The 21,465-nt window shown below is 41.1% G+C and overlaps 1 protein-coding gene across 1 annotated transcript in view; it reads right to left on the bottom strand.

Annotated features, from left to right (window-relative positions):
- fmn2a (formin 2a) overlaps positions 1-21,465 on the bottom strand; it is a gene marked incomplete at its 5' end in the record, with an annotated part of 36,992 nt that overhangs the window by 8,122 nt on the left and 7,405 nt on the right. The window contains 10 exons of the mRNA XM_083922642.1: positions 1,492-1,612; positions 2,232-2,291; positions 2,946-3,092; positions 3,398-3,527; positions 3,618-3,709; positions 7,348-7,409; positions 11,554-11,641; positions 16,532-16,673; positions 17,218-18,053; positions 19,594-19,743. Of these exons, the coding sequence (XP_083778768.1) occupies positions 1,492-1,612; positions 2,232-2,291; positions 2,946-3,092; positions 3,398-3,527; positions 3,618-3,709; positions 7,348-7,409; positions 11,554-11,641; positions 16,532-16,673; positions 17,218-18,053; positions 19,594-19,743 (1,828 nt within the window). The remainder of the gene's footprint in view (positions 1-1,491; positions 1,613-2,231; positions 2,292-2,945; positions 3,093-3,397; positions 3,528-3,617; positions 3,710-7,347; positions 7,410-11,553; positions 11,642-16,531; positions 16,674-17,217; positions 18,054-19,593; positions 19,744-21,465) is intronic.

Here is a 21,465-nt window from a genome sequence, read left to right on the forward strand (position 1 = left end):
AATTGCAAATAATGAACAGCCTAAAGAATCATTATGGCAGAGGAAAGACAATATTTGGCAACACGGATCAGACCCCTGATTGGTTTAGCAGCAAAGATACATAAAACATGATGGAGAACAGACCAGGTTTGGGGAATTGTCGTTCTAACTGAAACACACATACACATGCCAATTGTCACATGTGTGCACACATATGTTTGCACAAAAAACATTTTTATAACCTGTAGGCCCTTCAGTCCATGGAAAGTGTTCTGAGTGCTGAGTGACAGAGTAATGAAAGGGAGGATTTCCCAACTGCCTCATTCATTAGGACTCGTTTCACTCAAGCAATCAGTCTGACATGTCAAGCATAATCCAATTTCCACACTTTTTTCCTGATGTCTTGATATGCAGCAACTCAATTCATTAATTCTTTACCAGATTTTTTCACAAGCCTCTTTTATGTTGGATTTTATGTTTTATGGGAATGTGTGTGCCTTTATCATTTCTTGTTTTTTTTATATAATTGAGGGATTATATAATTGTAATCATAGTTAAATGGAAACTCTGGCTGCTCTCTTTCAAAGCCAGCCAGAAGTAAAGGCCATGATGAGTTGTTCATGATATCTGATATCTTTAGACTGTCCTAGACCATTGGAATAATATGTATTCATTGAAACTAGCCTGGTCCCCCTTTAATGGTTGGTGGTTGCAACATTTTGATGATAAAAAGTTGTACCTAATAATATCATGTTCATGACAAAAAAAAGCTGATTAGTGGAAAGTGTATAGTGATGGCAGGTTATGTAATAGATTAACCATTTGTATAGGATCAGGTACTGATTGAACAACGGACTGATGAATGAAATGAATGAGTTAAAGAGTCAAAGAGTGAGCCATTAACCAAATCAGTCCATTCATGAATCATATTCAGGACCCCTCTGGGCAAAGTGCACAGCATGCACAGAGACATGCAAGAGTACTCTGAAATTCTCTTCAGTTTTGTTGCGTGTTGAATGTTTGCAGCTTGCGGGGTGAGGTGATTCAGATCTCCAGGAGAGCCTCTTCCAGTTCAGTGAATCGCTGCTGAACCTTTGATAGTGTACACAGGTAGTGGAAGTTCCCTGACCTTGCCCTGTCTATATTCTGATCTCTATTTCACAAGGACAGTAAAGGCACGCCAACAGGAGTCTACATCTGACAAGTCACATCTGCTTCTGGTTAGCTCGTCTGTACGACAAACAGATGCTATCTCTCTGTTGATCCGCCTCTACGATCCACACATGGCCATAGCTGGTCCAGTTTGTAAAATGATTTTCCATTGTGGTAAGAGAAATGTGCATATATTAAAACAGAATATGTTGCTTAATAAATGTTTATGTGATGGTATCTTAAACATGATATGACACCTGCAATAATTAGCTTGATATGGCATGGCCAAGTTCACTAAACTTGTGTTTTGGATTTTCTCAAACAGAAGAAAAATTGTGGAATGTAGGTTGACGACAATACCATTGAGGTCTTTCTTCAGCTTGCGCAGATCTCTTTGAAAGTCCTCAAACTTCATCTGGGAGGCCTGAAAAAGGTCCTGTGGCTCGGGTAGAGAGTAGACACACGACTCTCTGCCAGCATCCTGGTAAAGCGAAAACCACATTCATGCACAAAGAACACACACACCAGTGTCAAAGTCAATCTTCCTCAAATAGGAGAGGGCCTCTCCAGTATATAGTTTACACACCAGGCAAGATTGAAATAAATGTCTTTAGAGCACTACAACCCTTATCAGCAGTCCAAACATCCCAGAGAAGATATGGTGGTGCGGAAAGTCCACTGCAATTTTCTCCATCAGAGTTACTACAAGGCCATAATGAATGCTAGAGCCATGTCATGCAGGTTGATTTTGGCAAGCAGCACTCTACTGAGTTCATCTCATCTGGAGAACCTAATTATTTACACTAGCGCTCCTTTGGATGCTGTGCCAATGAACAGACTGCAAGTTTGAATGAACCCAGACCAAAGCAGAGCGAGAGATGAAGAGTGAAAGACAGAAAGGGAATTGTAAGAGAGAGCCAAGGAAGGAGGGAGATTTGTTTCTGCCGTAAATGAGGAAAGAGAAAATAAATAATTTGATAAAGGATAAGCCATGGTATCCTCTGGCAAGAGAGGAGATGAAAAGAAAGCTCTGGAAGGATTTCTGAGCAAATCAGACTAAAACAGAAAAGTGATTCAAATAAACAGGAACCAAAACATACCTCATCAAAGTGCCTTAGATAGTAAGCAACAATGTAGGACAAAAGACTCTGGGAGTTATCCTGAAAGAGAGAGAAAAGATCCAAATAAATAAACTCCTTTATTTATTAATTTAATCATTTTGGAGCAGGACATTTTAATTTGTGTGGGGCAAACAAGAGTCGAGACGGAGGATAAATCATGGCATTGGAATAGCAATACAACAAAACATAAGGGTGCAGGGCTGGTTGTCATAACTCAGAGTTGGTGGAAAGTTTGATGTTCTTTATGGATACCCTACCCAGTCCACCACCACAAAACACACAAACCACTATGTCCTTACATGGCAGTGCCAAGGGCACGCTGAGCCCGTTGTGATATTGAATAGGAACAGTAAACAGAAAGGCCTCCCCTCTAAATCTGCACAGCTATGCTCTGTATGTTTGACTGCAGCAAACGTCCTTTTTAATTCCTGGACTCTCAGCTCAACCATAGGACAAATGAAAAACTGAGACCATTTAAAATCACTATTTTCCCACACCACTTATTTTCTAGTACAATGTGAATTATTGAACAAAGGGATATCTGTGGGAGCTCATAAATCATCCTTTGCCTATTTCCCACACATTAATACATACACTCCAGTCTCCTGTTTGCCTGTGAATAATTATATGAGTGCCTGCTCTTTTAGAGTGTCTGATGTTTGCTTTTTCCCCTGGTGTTACACACAAACTCACACTGCTCTTAACGTCCTTCAGTTTTGGCAGAATGTCCAAGGTGAAGCCGTCGGCCTGCCCTCGAGACCGATTACCTCCGTTCATGAAGTTCCCAAAAGCCAGCACCAGGCCAAGCACCTGCAATACACACTTACCATTCTGGAGAGTCTGACGCACGCACACACGCACGCACACGCACGCACGCACGCACGCACGCACGCACGCACGCACGCACGCACGCACGCACACACACACACACACACACACACACACACACACACACACACACACACACACACACACACACACACACACACACACACACACACACACACACACACACACACACACACACACACACACACACACACACACACACACACACACACACACACACACACACACACACACACAGGAAGGTTAACTTGAGTGACAGGAAAGAGAATAAAATGAGAACAGGGCTTGTGGCTCACCTTGCATACTCTCTGAAGGATTTCTATTTTGCGGAGGATTGAGGTGATACATTCATGGAAAGTTGACTGAAACAGGATGCAGAACACTCGCTCAGAGAAGTTGGGGATTTGGGATAACTGGAACAGAAATCTGATGAAGGCATAAGATCAGTCACAAATACACATCTATTGAATGACTCATAATAATGAATTGGATTCTGAAGGTCGGTTTGGCTCTTACTGTTCAGGCTTGTCCAGTGGCTTGGCATCCTCCTTGTCTTTGGATGATTTAATGTGCTTTTTAATGCCATCCATCTCATCATTTTGAGCTCTCTGTCAAATGAAAATGCATTAAGTTGAGCTGCGAATGTGCAGAATGCCATAAAAATGTCTAAATATATGAATATATAATGTCATAAATAAAGTCTCACAGTTGACAGGTTCTTTTTATCACTGAAAACCTAAACTAAGTATATTAGCTAACCAAAAATAAGTATGTGCATAATTTGCACATAAAAAAGTGTTACAATGTTGCTCTTAATGCCAAAAACACTGGTATAACAAGTATGGGTGAACATACACAGGTGTCGCTGGCACATTTAGAGTGTGCTTCTATTCAACTACGTATGGATTAGAAGTAAAATGTATCCACTATGCAGCAGTGTCACATTTAGCAAAAAACAATGAGAAGAAGAAAATGAACTGATGAAGATCATGTGATACGGTCAACAGTACCAGGGTGCAGAGTCAAGAATGAACCTTGAACCTCAGCTTTTGAGCCAACATGGATGAGAACTTCTCAAAGTGCTCGGGACTTCATTTGAACATCTACAATTTCAAGACAATTGGCAAAGTCCTGCTGATGAAACATTCAGAGCGGCTAAACTTGAGGTGGATTTTGTTTTGTCAGCTTAGTTCCCCATTTCTTTATGTAGACAAACTTTAGCTCAAGCGTAAAAAGCCGTTTTTGTCCTTAAACTCATGTGAATGCTTGTCTATATAGTACAAGTTTCATAAGTGCCCAAGAGTTTCCTCCAGCCAAAGTGCATTCCTGATTGTTATCCTGCTGTCAGACCCTGGACCACAGTTTTATACAAGGTGGTATATAAAATACAGGCCAGAAATGCCCCTTCGTTTCACAAGAGGCAAAGACAATAGATGTTAGTGTCTGACGCAGATGGGCAAAACAATAAAACCATCCCCAGGAAGAGAATGTAAACTCTCTCTCTGTCCCCCCCCAGAGCCCATAGACCCCCAAAGTCTGCATCTCAGCAGTCTGGTCTTTCCCTCTGCTTGTCTCCATCTTTCTCTGTAGGGTTTGGCCTCTGCATGGATCCTTGGAAAACATCAAACACCAGCATCAAACGTACTGAGGGCCCGATTAGTATTCTACACACCGCTGCCTTCTGTCGACGAGGGCAAGCTCTCCTTCGCCTTCTCTCGAGATGTTTTCAAGTGTAAATATATTTAATACAAAGCAGATTCTTTTCAAAGGGCAGCAGCAGAGCCCAGCAGTGTTTGGTGTAATTGGGGACAAGTAGGCATTAGCGTGTGATCTTTGAATTGCTAGGGCATGTTGCAGTGGTTGTTAGCATGAGAAATACAGTCCCATGTGGAATATCAAATGCAAAGGAAAGTAGGATGATATTTGTGATGCCAAAATTCTAGTGGTAGCCAAGTGGTATTCATTATCCAGGTTTCTAGTGCAAGGCTAAACAGAGCCAGTCAGGGCTAAATCACTATTTATGTCACTCAATTTCCAATGCAACAACATTAAACAAGGTTATCTGTATATTGAGCTGCCAAAGAATAGTGTCTAAAGGACATATTGCAACATGTTATAAACATGGGAAATATATTTAGACATCACAAGCCCCTCCCCCCACAAAAAGATTGCAGGAGGGAGTATGGTTCTAACTGACCTCCATGACATTTAGCTACCGTCAGCTGAAAGGAGCCTGAACTTCAGACAGTCAGTCTGGACCCAGATTATGGCTTCTGATATTAGAGGGGAGTGGTGTCCCACTATCACTGTGGTGGTGGCTTATTGTTCAAAGAACAGGAGTGGCTATAATCCGCAGCTCATAGCCTGAGCGACTCTGTCCTTGCCTATGTGTATTTCTGTCTCTGTGTGCATTCAGAACACGATGTGCACGTTTGTGTGGGTCAGCGTGTTTGTTTGTGAGCATGTTTGTGAGAGAAAAAGAGAGTGAGGGAGAGCAGTGTGTGATCTCGCTCCTTGCACAGTGAGTGAGGGTGTAACCATTAGAAGCCCCTCGCATTCCTCAAGACAGGCTGACTGTGCTGCCAACTGTGGTTTAGGGGGCTGGAGACCCACAGACAGGATGGAGTCTCGCAATACAAAAGAGAAACAATTTGGCTCCTCAACTCAATAACATAGCCTTAGGCCATAAGGGGGAGAAGGAGAGAGGGAGAGGGCTTGAAGTCTTGGGGTGAGTGGAGAGGTTAGAAGACTTTTGATCCTCAGTTATGACACATTGGTTCATAACTACAGCTTGTCTCAAGCCTCAGTCTCATTCCCATGATCAACATTATTAATATGCCTCTGGCAGCCAAAGGTCCAGGCCTCTCCTGTGTAGTTGTGCCAAAAAGCAATTCACAGGAATTTCACAGCATCATATTAACTGTATTACGGCTGAAATGTGGAAAACATGCCCATTTTCATGTTCCATTATTTACTGACCTGACTTCGAACGGGTCCTGAACCGTTTTCACTGGGTGGGGGAGATTTCCTATCAGTGAGGGTTGATGAATATGTATTTACTGTGTACGAGGAGCCCCTCATGGCCGGAATGGAGACATATTGGAAAAGTAGTGATGACAGCTCCATAATTCTCTGTATGCTAATATTATACGATACAATGTGGTCATTTCACGTGACAAGCCCCAGTGCAGGCTCTCTCTCTTTTTGTTCAAACCACACCAGCACTTTCAAGAGAAGCTGTGTGACACAAACTCTAGATATTCTCAGCTATCATTTCCTTTGCTCAGGGGTATTAAAAGTGAAGTCAATCAAATCCAGTGTGGAGAAAACATGTTTACTATGTGAAAGTGTTGGTCCCCTTCCAGGCCAGAAGACAGACCTACACAAGACTGACTCTGTCGCCAAACAGCACACATACCAGTACGGTTTGTGGCTCGCCTGTTTGTTTTGGTATCTAATGTGCACTTCCTTTAATTCACCCTTTCAAGAGGAACATGGAATAAGAACTTCACATAGAGAAATATGTTCAAAGTGAAGTGACGTCTCCGACTGACAGTGCAAAAACATGTTGCTTTATATGATAAACACACCAATTTAATTAAAAAATTCCTACCTACATTACAAAGGTTAATCTTGGAAAGGTATCTCCTGATGGATAGAAGTTGATGTTTTGTGGCTTACTCTCAGGACAGTGCCAAATAAAACAACGAAGGAACAGCTGATGATTTTTTTTTGGCCATTTTGTTGATATCGCCGCTCGTTGAGCCTTCTTAGGTTTCATTCTATAATTAAATGATTGCCTGTTTTCGTATATGGCATGAAATGTGTAACCATAAATCATTCCATTTGTCACAAGCCAAACGCTCCAAAATAATACGTCTACTGTGGACCACAGAGGAAAGAAAAGAAAGAAAAAGACTACGGTTTTCCCACACCGAATGCTACAGTCATGATCGGACTGAGCTGTCAGTGGTGTTACTTTGTATAATTATACTGGGTTTGTTGCTCAACACTGTGTATTTATTTGGTTCTGCATTGGCAGGAAAGTGCAGAAATATATTTCAGTTTGGGATATTGTCTTTTCACTGGTCTATTGACTTTATTGAAACCACCACCCACATGAGCCCTGATCATCCTCTACTCAAAATTAAAAAAAATGCAAAGTAAAAAAATTGTTTATTCTTCTTGTAACAGTGAGATATAGCTCCAATTCCAAGTAGCTCTACAAGCCTGTTGACATACTCACATTTTCATAAAGGGCATGCAAAGTCTCCAGATCAACGACAGTGTTGTCCATATTTAAGACGGCTGTGGATGAAAGGAAGGGGTAACAGGGTTAATGTTAACACTAAAGCATGTCATGACATTTCTCTGGTACCTTCAAGGAACACCAAGCCAGAAGTCAAAGCAGCACAGACAGGCCTCTGCTTTTATAATTTCTAGATTATAATTTTTTTTTCTTTGACTGAAACAATAGTCACATTTTTAAATCTGTGTTTTGTTGCTTTGCTGGAGCTGCAGGTGGCATGAAACAAGGGTAAAATCCTCTCTGCAGGCCCACAATAAGTGCCATGTGCCGTATGACGTGAGTTACGCAGACATCAGCTCTCATCATGATAGCACATAGAAGGGGCCACTAGCTAAAACATAAATATGGAGGTCTTAGAAATCTGTCAAAGGCACAAAGATCTCTGTTTGAACTTCTGTGTTTGAATTCCTGGTGTCGCCTTTTTGTCTCGGTGCGAGGACCTGGCGCCCGTGAGCATTAATCCTTTGAAAGTAAATGTTTAAAGACAAACAGAGCCCGGGGGTCTGTGGTGTTGAGGCTGAGGTGTTGCTGTACGCACAATCACCCAGCGGAGCACTCGACACCTATATATGTATTTCACTGTGCTGTGGGTGTCCAAATTACTCACATTGTTTTGATCTGCTGATTTGCTGTTGAGGTACAGGGGGAAAAGTAGTGTCAGGCGGGATAAAGGGACTTGGGTAATGGACCCAATGCACAATGTTCACTTTGCATCACATCTCACTCTTGGACACTGTAAGAAACTTGGACTTCGTATAGGCTTTTTGCACATCTTAAGAAACAAGAATAAAGAAGAACATGAGATAAACTAAATAAGAGAAAGAAAAATCCTTGCTCTGTCATGTTTGAGCTTTGATATTGCTTTATCTCTCTTTTAATCTTTTCACTCTTGTGCCACAAGGGCAAATCCATTCCCTTCCATTCCAGTTCTTTGCTGTCACTCTCTAACCTCTTCACACTCTCCTTTTCCAAAAACCACCACAGAAATAACTTCCTTCTCTTTGACTCTCCTCGTGTCTGTTTCTCCCACTCTTCTCTTGTAACCATTTGGTTTTCATTACTATTTAAACCAGAGTCTGTCTGGCTGGTTTGATTGGAGACGGCTTTTCAAAAGACATGGGAGAATGTCGTATCGTCACTCTGACACAGACCTCTTATGACCAAAAGCCAGACTCATCTGCCTGGGTCTACCCCGACTACCGCATTCAACCCCAGCATGGCACCGGCAACCACCATCTAATACTGTGACTGGCGCTCAAAGCCTTTACAGGATACAGACACCGCATTGAAGTGGCTTATGGAACGTACAGTGTTGGCCAAGTCTGACAACAAACAACAACAGCTGTGAGGAAAAGTGAAAAAAAAATGTGTTCACTTGTCACTGAGGTATTGGGTAGTCATAAATCAGCCATGCTCTGAATCAATGATTCAGAAGTTATTTTTCCACTGAGAGATATTCAAGTGATGATGATTTTGCTAGTCACTGTCTTCATTATGGAATAAAGAGGAAATAAAATAGTGATTCACTACACTGAAAGGGGTAATTACAAAGTTTTTTATGTATGAATCTTTCTCTTTTGTAAACAAACTGGCCTTTGATTCTTTAATCATCTTTAACCTCTAACGACACAAGGGAACATGAGATCATCACAGGAATGGGAAAACAACGGCATTACTTATACATAGTGTTTTGGGTTTTGTTCTTTCGGTGAAACAACTAGTATTTTAAGGCTATAATGATTTGCACCTAATAATCATTCAATTAAAATGCATGAGAGAGTAAATTAGAAAACACTTTCTAGTATGACTTTGTTTGAGCATGGCAGTAGGCATGCCATTGTTTTGCGGAATAACAAGCACTTCAATGCCAAAACACTGAGATATCTTCCCTCTGATCTTACTCTGCACATGATAAACTGACATTTCCAATCAGTGCTAATTATTCACTGTGGAAAACACTGTCCTAACACAGGAGATGAATGGTAGTGCTGATGAGAGTGGCCCTCACTTGCCCTCTCACTCTGACCTGAGATGGATGCACAAAGACTGACATTAAGGCAAAAAACATACAAGGGTGAAAATCGGCAAGATGCTTTGAAGATACTGCAAACGAAACAGCCCCACATAGTCACTGTTGCTGTGTATAATATGTACCAACCACTGTTTCTGTGCTGCACATTTACTTAAACTAACCTACCCAGCTGCCATTGAAATAAAGATTTGAAACAGTAATAAAGGCTCTACTGAAGGATGGGGAGAGGATGAAGAGTGTTTAGACACATGGATGAGCGAAGACTGGCGAGCAATCAGAGAGGAACTTAAACAGGAAAACAGTCTGTTCCCATCAACATCTCCTGAACGACTTTACTTTAACAAAGCCGCTTAGACAACATGGTGACAACTCATCAGAGAAAGACAAAGCGCCGCAGAGAAACACGATGTGGATGTTAGATGGGGAGAGATTATGCAAAATGAGAGCAAAGAAAACAGATTGGGGGAGAGTAAGAGAGGAAAAACATTTCAGATGCCTTGCGACATGTCTTGTGATAGAGCTAACTACTAGAGGGAGATTCAAGCTTAGGCAATAACCTCAGCCAATGCTCTATCTTACTCACTTCCCAGCAGACCGAGAACAAGATGTATTTTATGAACTGGAATAATAGCAGCATTACAAAAACAAATAAAAGAAACTTAATACTAAGATCAACATTTGCATTTTGTATACAGAAAGTAACACTGGTAGACATCACTAAATCCTACACACTGCTCCTTTAGGCAGGTGTTATGCTATGGTGTGTAATGTTTAGTTAGCACTAAGCACAGGTGAACCTGGCAACCAGAGATTTGGTCATGAACCAAAGTGTTGGATAAATCAGCATTTTGACTGACGATGATGCTATAAGGTAAGGTTCACCAGACTTATTACATTAATGTACTGATTTTGAAATAAGTTGGTCGGAAGCATTATCTTTCCAGTTGTCCATCACTTCCATTCTTATGAATGTGATATCCCAGGAACCCCTGGAGGAAATTTCTTCAAATGTGGCACAGATGTTCTATTGCACTCAAGGATGAACTGAGGTCAAAGGTCAGGGTCACTGTGACCTCACAAAACACATTTTCAAAAATATCTTATAGGCGGAAAAAATTATGACATTAACGACATTGTATTTAGTAATAACATTATACTTCTGTTCATTAACACCATAACTCAGAACATAACTCACCCTTTGACACTGAATTGGTGACACTTTATATAGATCTCCTGTGACTCCGGGTTGAAAATGTGTGTGAAGAATCCACGTTTCGACAAAAAATACAATTTGGATATAAGTGCAACTTGACTGGTTGGTGGAGGCTTACAACTTCAAGGCAGTAATTCTAGTTGTTGTATAAAACAGGTAAACTTAACTGTATTGTACTATTTGGGAAAATGTTGGAAAATAAGAAATGAATTAATCATTGACAAATTATTGTAGTTACAGAACTCACACTGACCGTGACAGTGCTGCTTTCACTACCACCTGCATACTGTTGTGACTTGCTATAACAACTACTCATTCAGTGTGCTGACCAGTGGTGTAATGGAGGGTATACGCAGTTATACAACAGTTTACAGAATATCCATCTATCAGCTACTCTGGAAATCCAGATGCACTGTAGCAAATTTCAATTTTCTCTGCAGCCGCCTCTGGGCATGACCCATAGTTCATTAACTATGTCAGCAAATCCCAAATCACCAATCAAACTGTACTATCTGTTATGGGCAAGCGTAACCAGATGGAGACAATGCTGCGCCGCCAAAGTCCAGTTGCGTGCAGTGGTATTTTGAAATTTGAGTTGGGAAGGTCTAACACTCATTGCCAGACCCCAAGTCTTTCTAGATGTGGGTCTGGATTTTCAGGCTATATATCAGCAAAAAAGCCATTAGAATATAAACGGTAGGAGAGTATTCCCACTTCCTCCTCAGTAACCTATCCATCTTCTAAATAGTACACCGAACTTATCAAGTACCACTACACCACTGCAGACACATCATACTGATTCTACAACTGTGTTATCTTACTGTCATGAGTGACAGAGTTCTTCTCAAAGAGTTATGGGAAGATAAGTTCAGAGAGATGACCTCATGATAACACTTACCATTTTGGATGTCCTTCATATCAAGATGAATGCTGGACATCAGGATACCCACAGCCTGTGAACGCTTGTTGCTCAAGAGCTTCACCACCTAAGAGTTGATGAGACAAAAGCCAAAGAGAACAGGGTATAATACTTCATATACCATGACATGCACTTACATGCAGGCAACACAATTAATTAACAGAACGTAATACAAGAGAGAGGAACATCACTCCCCTTTGTCTGTTTCCTTCCGTGGGGGGGAAACTTAAAACCATTCACCCATGAACATTAGTCATATTAAAATGCTGTCTAGTTGAATTATGACGATAAACAATTTCTCCTTTTTCCTCCAATTCTCCACATCCATCATCCTTTAGTCATGCAAGCAAAAACTCAACAAAAGGCAGTTTTGCTTAAGGGAGTATGATCACATGAAGTCCTGCGACTGATGAAATATACAGAGAAACTCCATGTTTTGTTTACAATATATTTTCTGGAATTACATAATGATATCTTTTTCCAAAGCGCATATGACTACAATAACTAGTCAAAGCTATTGAATCCAAAGATCCAAACTGCCCCAAAAGCTAAAATATTAACATATGTTAGCTTAATAATAATAACTTCCACATCCAGGAATAATAAATAAATATAGAGCCAGTGTTGTTATTATGCGTGAAAAACTGCACAAGGGGAGCCATTATGAACCACAGCTCGCCTGAGTAAGCAGAAGTGTGCACCGGGTAGCAAAGTGGTGAAGGAACAGGACCATATACAGTCTATGGATAGGACAGGAAACCTGTAGCCTACTGTGATCCAGACAGAACCCTTCCATCTAAACCAGATCACACAAACCACAGACCTCTCAAACACACAGGAAGTTATATCACCAGGCCCCAACTGTCTCTGTTTTCCCCAGCTCAACCACAGCTTCAGGGGACAGGCCGTTCAAGATATGACGCCAAATGACTTCCACAGTGAGACTGTGATGGCTTGTGTAGGGTACCTTCTTACTGGCAGTGAAAAAATAAGTCATTAGTCATGTTTTATCAGCTGACCTCACCCCCCTAAATGTATCAACAAGTTAAATTTTCATAAAACAGAGTTCGGAGGTTTACTACCTAGCAGAGCTGCTGGGTAAAACAGAGGATCACTAGAAAAATGTCCTTACAGTGTATCAGTAGTGATATTTCATTTAGTAATAAAACACAGCTGGACTCATGAACCGCTATAACCATTATTGAAATTATTTTCGTGAACAACATTTTAGCATTTTTGAGGAGAACAAAACAACCCTTTAAAAAAAACCATCTAATACAGTGTGTCTCTCCACAGTCCTTTGGGATCCATGTGTCTAAGTTTTTGGTTTAAAGAAATCCTTTAAGTCACATTAATAATATGTTGATCTTTTCATCCATTTATCATTTCAGGGTTTGCCAATATGGACTTTCATGAATCCCATACAGCTCTGATTCACATGTGAGAAACAAGTCAGTGTTTTACAGCTTGTCCTTTCAAAAGAAACTGAAAGAGACCTGAAAATAAAACGTTATGCAAGTTGTTGGACAAAAAGTCATTTTTACTTTCAGGCTTATCTCTTCATCATTTAACTTTGGTATAAAGCAGTTTATCTAAAACTATTAATCAGAGTTGTTTATTTTACAATTCAATAACATAAATTAGTTTCAGCCCTCCAGTCATTCATAACCTCCATTAACCATGCTCATAGGAAATATTTATTCATGTCGGATGTAAAACTTTAAATCTCGAGTAGACCGAATCTGCATACCAGTCCTCGCATCACTAGACTAATTTGCAAATGTTTATTGGTCTGGAACTTCTTCATTTTGATTTCCAAAGGTTGTTATCGGCGGTGCATACCAGAATCCATCAGGACGCAATTGTAAAAAAAAATTAGCATGCAGCCACAAACTCTGGGCTAAACAGTAGACCAAAATGTATTTCAGAAAACTTTTTAGGTGAGAAAAAGGGCAATCGAGAAATAAAATATTGATTCATATTTGAGCAGTGCTGCCTTGATTGACAGTCTGAGTTTTATGAGTCTGGTAAATTGCTCTGGATGGAGAATGCCAGCTACGTTCGGCCACTACATTCAAACATGACGGTTCTCTATCAGTCATCGCCTTAAACCTGCCCCACATGAGTAAACCGTTGTGATTGACTCGTCATATCTCGAGTTGCTGGAAATCAGTCTGAATGTGAGGAGGGGACAGATGTATTTACCAGAACAAATGGAACATGAGCTTGGCTTTGTCTGATTCCCGAGCTAGCATATTAGCATTCATTTAATTGTGGATAAGTGTAAACATACTTTGCATCTCAAAAATTAAGCACTGCTTGATTGACAGTATATATTATGGCTTGCACTACTACTCCATATAAAAAACGACAGCAGCATATACTGTAAGACAGCTCCTCTTTTATACCCCTCTGCAGCTAGACGGCAGGGTCAACCCTTGACACTGGATGACGGTAGTATGTCTTCACATCTGATACTGATGTCAGCAGAGGCCTTTAAACTGGCCGAGTACTGACGTCAAAGCTGCTCTCTAGTGGTAGCTCTGGAGAGGATGCTTGTCCCCTCTCATCAGCAAGACAGTTAAAGTCATAACACTCAAGGGGTGGGGAAGAGCTGGAAGCAGTGGGAGAAGTGATCAATTGTCTGCAGGCCAGTCCCTGTGAGTTGGAAATAACAAAGACTGGCTCGAAATTGGGGTCAGTCATAGCTGTTAGTATGTTTTCATTTTCCCCGTTATTCACTTCCATATCTTCAGCATTATTGTTGTTTTGGAGAACATCCACAGCAGTATCATGCAGCGAAAGTCAGGGGAATTAAACCCGCACCCACCTCAATTTGTCTTGTGTCCCTCACAATTTAGCAATACGACCACAACATGAGCTATTTCATGTAGTAGCTGAGTTATTCAGAGCTAAATCAATAAGAACATCGCATCAAGGAGTCTCTCTATTTTAATAGAGAATGGGACACTCATTTTGATTGTTCCTGTCTCTTATCATCTCGTATATCTATAGACTTGCAGGTGTAGTGAAGTGAAAGAAGTGAATTCCTTCTTGGTGTCGAAGAAACCATTTGACGGCTCCTGGAGTGTCAACATGCTTGATGATGGCTATTGCTGAAGTGTGTTTGAAAAGGAATTCCTTTATGAAAATATGATTTGCTTATGAAGGTCAAACTCACTTATGTTTAAGTTGCTTATCTACTGTTTCACATTGCTGTTGACTTTGTGCTCTATTGGGTCAAAGCTGCAGGTGAGTTTTTTCTCTCCTATGCTGTACATAGGGGCTTTAACTTCTGCTGCCATCGTTACCAAGTAAGTCTCCAGTATGTGTATATTCCTCATAAAAACAACAGTTTTTTCCTGATGTACAAGTTTGTGCTGCATTCTCCCTATGCAAGAATCTTCATAGCTTGAAGTTCAAATAATTCTCCTAAGCACTAAGCTTTGCAAAAAGGGTCACAATCAAGTGAGCCCATGAACAGATTGAAATAATAAACAAAGGCTGGAGATCATCATCTTTGGGACAAACTCAGTGAGGGAAAGTACTTTAGCTCAAGTACCCCACTTAAGTACAATTTTAAGTACTTATATGTGAGTATTTCCATTTTCTTTTACTTTATTATTCTACTCCACTGCATTGCTGGGGGAAATATTGTAATTTTTACTCCACTACATTTGTATTTGACAGATATAGATTTAGATTTTACATGATTAAACTAGTGGATTCTTATTGCGCCCACTTACAAAGAACACTCCTTAAAAAGTAGCAATTGTCAAGGCTGGAGGCCAAAGAAAGGCCAAAATTGGCCTAGTGGACAGTAAAACAGTCATGAAAGTTCCCTAAACTTTTCTATTCCTGGGATAGGCCATATAGCAAGGACACACTCTGTACAGCTCTGGAAAATTAAGAAACTATTAAAATAAATGATGTGATGTGGCATCAGAAACGATTCCATTAGAATTGGAATTAGACGTTATCATCATTATTATGTTAACAATAGTTAGGTTGTTTTTGAGGCAAACTTTCCCTCAACTGGAACTTTTTTTGTTTCATGTTTTGGGGTTGAGTTTCAATTCATCACTTCCCATAAACTAAAAAGATTTCCCACTAATGTCCACTCCTGAGACCAACATTTCATCTCAGCAACAACTGCTGGGTGATTCAACTGGGTCTCAATTAGAAGGGTGAAACGTCCCTGGTGCAACATTATTTATGATTTATACACATCATTTTGGGGAAATAGTACATTTACTTAAAAATCTTGACTACAGCAGCTTTAAGTTATGGATCAAATGTTTGACTTGTTGATTGATGGAATGGCATAAAGGGCATTGGGGAGGTAAACAGTCTAACTATTAAACTAAGTCACACAGAAAGCACAATGGAAGGAACCACATCACTAAATACAGCTCCCAGGTTTCTCCCTCCCTCTTTTTTCCTTCTCTCCCCTCTCTCTCTCAACAGTCATCACCGTCGTGAGGTCTCCTCACCGCACGCGAGACATTGGCTCGGTGCCACTGGATGGTCATGGGGGAGTCGGGTGGGAGCCAGAGCTCACACCACATAATGACTGTCTGGCTGTAGCAGTTCCTCCTGTCACTCAAAGCAACTCGAAGAGCGATAGGGAGGAGAAATGGAAAGGACCGGGGCATAAGAGGAGTGACAGTGAAGATGGGGAAAGCCCTGAAAATATGTCATATTTGGTGACCCAGGGGGATATCTAAACACTGATAACACTTTCCTGGAGACCTACTCTAACCCTGTCCATAGCTACAACTTGCCTAGTGGGCCCCGTGTGTTTTGTCAAAACCGAACCTTAACCACTGACCCAAAAATTATTTTTTTCCCCAAATGGGGATACAGCTTTTGTCGCCAACTAGTCTTTAGTCTGAAATGTATCCCTGAAGTTAGCCTTAGTTAAGACTACACACATACGTGAAAAAAAATGGTGTACCTGCTTGGCCTTAGACTTGCTGATTGTGTCTGAAATTGGCTTTTTCTTTTCCTTAACAGCACTTTTGGAGAATAGTTCCACAAATTCTTCAAAGTCCACAGTTGGTTCTGTGATTGTGTCCCACACCAATGAGGAAACGGGCCTAAAGATAAAAGAAAGAGGAATTAGTTACAGTGCAAGTGGGCGAGCTGTAATCTGTCATGAACTGTTTGGAAAAAGTACAGGGAAGTCCTCTTTTACATTGTAATTCATATTAATATTTCACAACAATAGGCATTTTCGACAGTTTTAGATTGTCTGCTGTTTTTCTCTTCTTTTGCAGAATAAAAATCCATTCATACAAATCTGCTTGCCAAATCAGTCAGACAACAAAAAACATCATTTTGAATTCAGCATCAAGTTCCTCACTTGCAAGTAAATCAAGTAGTCTATTTCTAGATGATTATTCAGCTATACTTTTCCAAGCCTTATTAAGGAAAGAAAACCTGGTTCAAGCCACTTCACTGCTGACCACAAAGCCTGAACTGCATCACTTTCATTTTCCACAAGGTTGGAATCTATTGCCGTCAGAGCATGTGACGATCTTTATCTTAAGTGGACAAGCTTCCTCTCAATTCTCTACTGTTCAGAAATACCTTTGTGCAAATGGTCCATATCTATCTTCACTTTGTACAGAACATCCTTACTTTTTAGCATTCAGCTGTATGCGTGTCCAGTAGAGTGGCTTCATTGGCTTGGGGGGCTCAATCACAGCCTTGGCAGGGGCAGCTTCCGCAACCATCATGGCGAGCATGGGGCCCGGTGGTGGTGGTGGCCCAAAGCCTGGGGGTGGAGGTGGAGGAGGGGGGCCCATTCCAGGTGGAGGGGGTGGCGGAGGAGGGCCCATGCCCGGTGGTGGAGGAGGTGGGGGTGGAGGTCCGAAACCAGGCGGGGGGGGAGGTGGTGGTGGGGGTCCAAAACCTGGGGGTGGAGGGGGAGGAGGTGGTGGACAAGGTCCAAACCCAGGAAAGGGCGGGGGAGGTGGTGGAGGAGGAGGAGGAACGATGCCCCCTGGTAAAGGTGGTGGTGGTGGTGGTGGTGGAGCTGGGGGCATACCCCCAGAGATCGGAGGGGAAGTCGGGGGCGGAGGAGCTTGATGGGCACTGTTCTGCTGCCTCTGCTGGCACGTGCAGACAAAGCTCTCTGTAGATTTGGGGATGGAGGATGAAACAGAAGACGACTCGCTGCCTGATCCTCCGTTGAAAGGCACATCAAACTTAAACCCCTCCTCTACAGGTGAGGTCTGGACAGACACCTCCTGGCTCATCTTTCCCCATCTACCTCCTCTCATCTGTGAGGCCTTGTGGTGCGCAGTGTCCAGAGCTCCCATATTATCCCCACTGGCCTTTGCCAAGGAGGCCTGTTGGCCTTGCAACACAGCAATCTTAATCTGCAGGTCATCAATGGTCCTCTCCAGCTGAGGGATGAGACAGCTTTCATCCTCTGAGAATGACTGACCTGACTTCAAGCTGCTGGACTCTGTCTGTCAGTGTACAAACAAAAAAAAAGATTTCAACTTAGCATTCAACTAAATTAGGGTTCATAAATGTAAACGGAGGAATATAAAACCCATGACTTTGTGCTTTTACGGCATGGACAATTTTGGAAGCAGGCAATCAAGCCTATTTTGTACTCTAAATGGGGAATAGGAGACATACAATTTGCTGTTACATCTTGAGCACATCATCATTCAATAAATGACACCTTATAAACAGTAAAACACCCACAACCGAGAGAGCTTGTGACAGAGCTAGGAGCTAAAAAAAACAAAAAAAAGGGTCAAGAAATTCTATTATGTCTAGACTCCATCAGACCTCTGGCTCCAGACTGGTTAGAGTAGGGATGAGGGGATACCGAGAGATTTGACCCCAGAGACAGTGAGTCTCGTTGGGCCTCACATAGGGAGGGCCAGTGTCTGCTAGTACACATTCCCCAGTTGTGGTCACATTGTTGAATCTTAAGGAGAATGTTTAATCACTATGGCTTTCCTAATTTATTAACTACTCTAGGAAACAGGGAGGTTCACTGTGATGTATTTCAAGACAAGCCTGACCTCTGGTGGACAAAGAACAATTTACAGTTGAGGCATTTAGCTGCTTATCCAGAGCAACGCCTGAGTGATGAGACTGAGGTTTACTGTACCCTTAACAAAAAAAACTAAAAAAATACCATTCTAGATCAAAAAATCAAATTACTTATGAGAAAAAAGGGGCAGTGTGTAAGATTCGGGAGGATCTCCGACTTATTTTTTCAGAGTGTATGAGCCCTTCATATCTACATAAAGATTTATATGAAGGCCTGCCATATTGCAGTGCTTTGTTTCTACAGTAGCCCAGAACAGAGAAACCAAACCCTAGCTCTTGAGAGGACCTCTTTCTGAATTTACTTACTGGAGGGGTATTTAGATGCAACTATTGCGACTGCAAACTCGCCACTAGATGACACTAAATCCTACACAATCTCCCTTTAAGGAGGAAGAATAGTCTTTAAATTACATGTACAGTAGCCCTTTTCTTCACTGTGTGCTGAAAAAATGTGTGTTTTTTCTTGCGATGTTGTGTGTTTAATTTATATTTGTGAATTCTGTGAAAATAGTAATTTTTATCAAGTACATGTCAGCCTTCTTATAGAAAAGAAGCATTCATAGTAACACTGCATGCAACTATTGTATCAGTCAGAAGGAGGCTCTTGAAGATTTTATTTATTCATCAGATGTGTTCTCAACACAATAATGTTAATGAATATAAATGTTCAACTTTGCAAGAAACCTGAGTTTTTGCACTTCACATCGATGTTTTACTTTGTGTAGAGTTCAAAAATAGGAAGTACATGAACATCCACAAAAATAAAACCAAAACCAAAATCAATATTATATTGTATTCATGTAATAGGTTAGAAGCAGTCTGATGATGTTCGAAGAAAAACAAAAAGGCTCAACCATAAATCAAAGCATGCATTATGCACAGAGTGTCGACGGGTCAATCATACTAAGTATTTATAGACAAATGGAGGATATAACCAACCTGACAGTATAAAGTTCCTGGTGCCTGGGCTGATTGAAGCAAAGAGGATCTCAAGCTGTGCTCCTTGCCTGCAGTTCGCCCCCCATAAAGCTCCCACAGGTGAGAAGACACTGGCAGGCCTACAGATGCCCAGGTATACAGCAGCTCCTCCTGCACAGTTTAGAAAACAAGCAAGTACATACAATGTAATTCAAATGACATTTAATCCAAGGGGAGGTGTTTTTGCTTAAAGCTTCTTGCTCCTACCAAGGACTAGTATCCATTGTACGTATATGGCATACAGTGTGAACTCAAGGTTGGATGCACTGTGACTAAAGATTAATAACAACCACCGGGGATGAGTCAATTGGTAGCTTTTTCTACACACTGCATGTGTGAGAATAATAAGCAGCAGGTTCACCTTTTGCATAGCAAATGTAGCACAGTCAAAAAATGAAGATACTGAAGCAAATTTTAACTTCTAGTTTATTGTCTCAGAGCATCATGTAATTTCCCAAATTAAATCCATTAGAAAAAGGTAAAACAACCCATGACTACTACTGTGTCTAACCTGTATTTGCTTTTTTAATAATCATGTTCCATCATGACACCCGACATCTCCACTTTGACATCACTGAATTGTCTGGGGGTACTGTTGGACCTCATTTAGCCCCCTAAGGGCTGAGCGTGGTGGTAACAAATAAAAAACGGAGCCCCAAGACACAGTGAAAGAATCATTCCTGCACTGCTTTTCCCCTCTCCCTCTTTCTTCATACGGTGCACTTCACAACCACTTGGACATTTGGACAAATAGGAATGATAATCGCGAATTGCAATAAAGCAGCTAAATATAATCTGAAAATTAATGCATACATATTCATATTATTTGAGAGTACTTATTTTAAAGACAATACCAGACACTCAAATATTGTTCATCATTCAAAATACCCAGTTATGAGTGTGTTCTAAACAATGCAGAGGTGAATATGTGTCAATATGCTTTAACAAAGGTCCATTGGTAAGGGTTATTCCAAGAAAGTTTTAAGAACCTTCTCAGACATAAGTGTGTTCATGTTTTACCAATGAAAGCAACCATCAATCAGACAACTGCTTAATTTGTGTGCAAATCATGGCTGAGCATTAATGCCTCCTCCATTTACACACACGCACGCACGCATGCACACAAACGCACGCACACACACATGCACATGTTTTCTATAAGCACCTCTTTGCTTGTTATCACAACAATCAAGTGTGTGTGTGTGTGTGTCCGTGGATCATTTGCTCTAGAAATGTTCTAATCACTTTCTTGTCTTGTCATCACTCTCTCTGAAGAGGAATTTTGCAGATTTCATTGATGCTGACTGAAGTCTGAACATATGACTGCACCTTCCCTCTCCGTCCTACAGCGGCTGAACTCCACATTCAGAGCTCTATTTTCTCTGTCTCTCTGACACACGTTCACGTTAGTGCATTTTCGTATTTGACGGGTTGGGGAACGATTAGTGAGCACTGTGTGGAGGCAACCTTTTCTACAGCACTTTTAAAAGGAGCAGTCTGCTTGTTTGAACATCAGTACATCAGTCTCAGATAAAACTCCAGGATAAGTTCAGCCTTTTAAGCTCTGAACAAAATCTGGAAGATGTGGGGGGGGGGGGGTACCCTGTCCAACAGCTCCAAAAGTATCCTGTTATCATATCATATGTCATTGAACATATATGGAAATAGAGGAATATTAAAAGAAGAACAAAACATGTTAGATTGATGTTAACACATGCCACTAAGCATTTTTTGCCAAATGCAAAAGGGATGATACTTGATTTATAGTCAAAATTCTTAGATGCTCATACTCCCCAGACCCATTTTAGGGCAGAATGAAGCTGATGGAATATT

Source organism: Echiichthys vipera (assembly GCF_963691815.1).
Source record: "Echiichthys vipera genome assembly, chromosome: 11".
Taxonomy (NCBI): Eukaryota; Metazoa; Chordata; class Actinopteri; order Perciformes; family Trachinidae; genus Echiichthys; species Echiichthys vipera.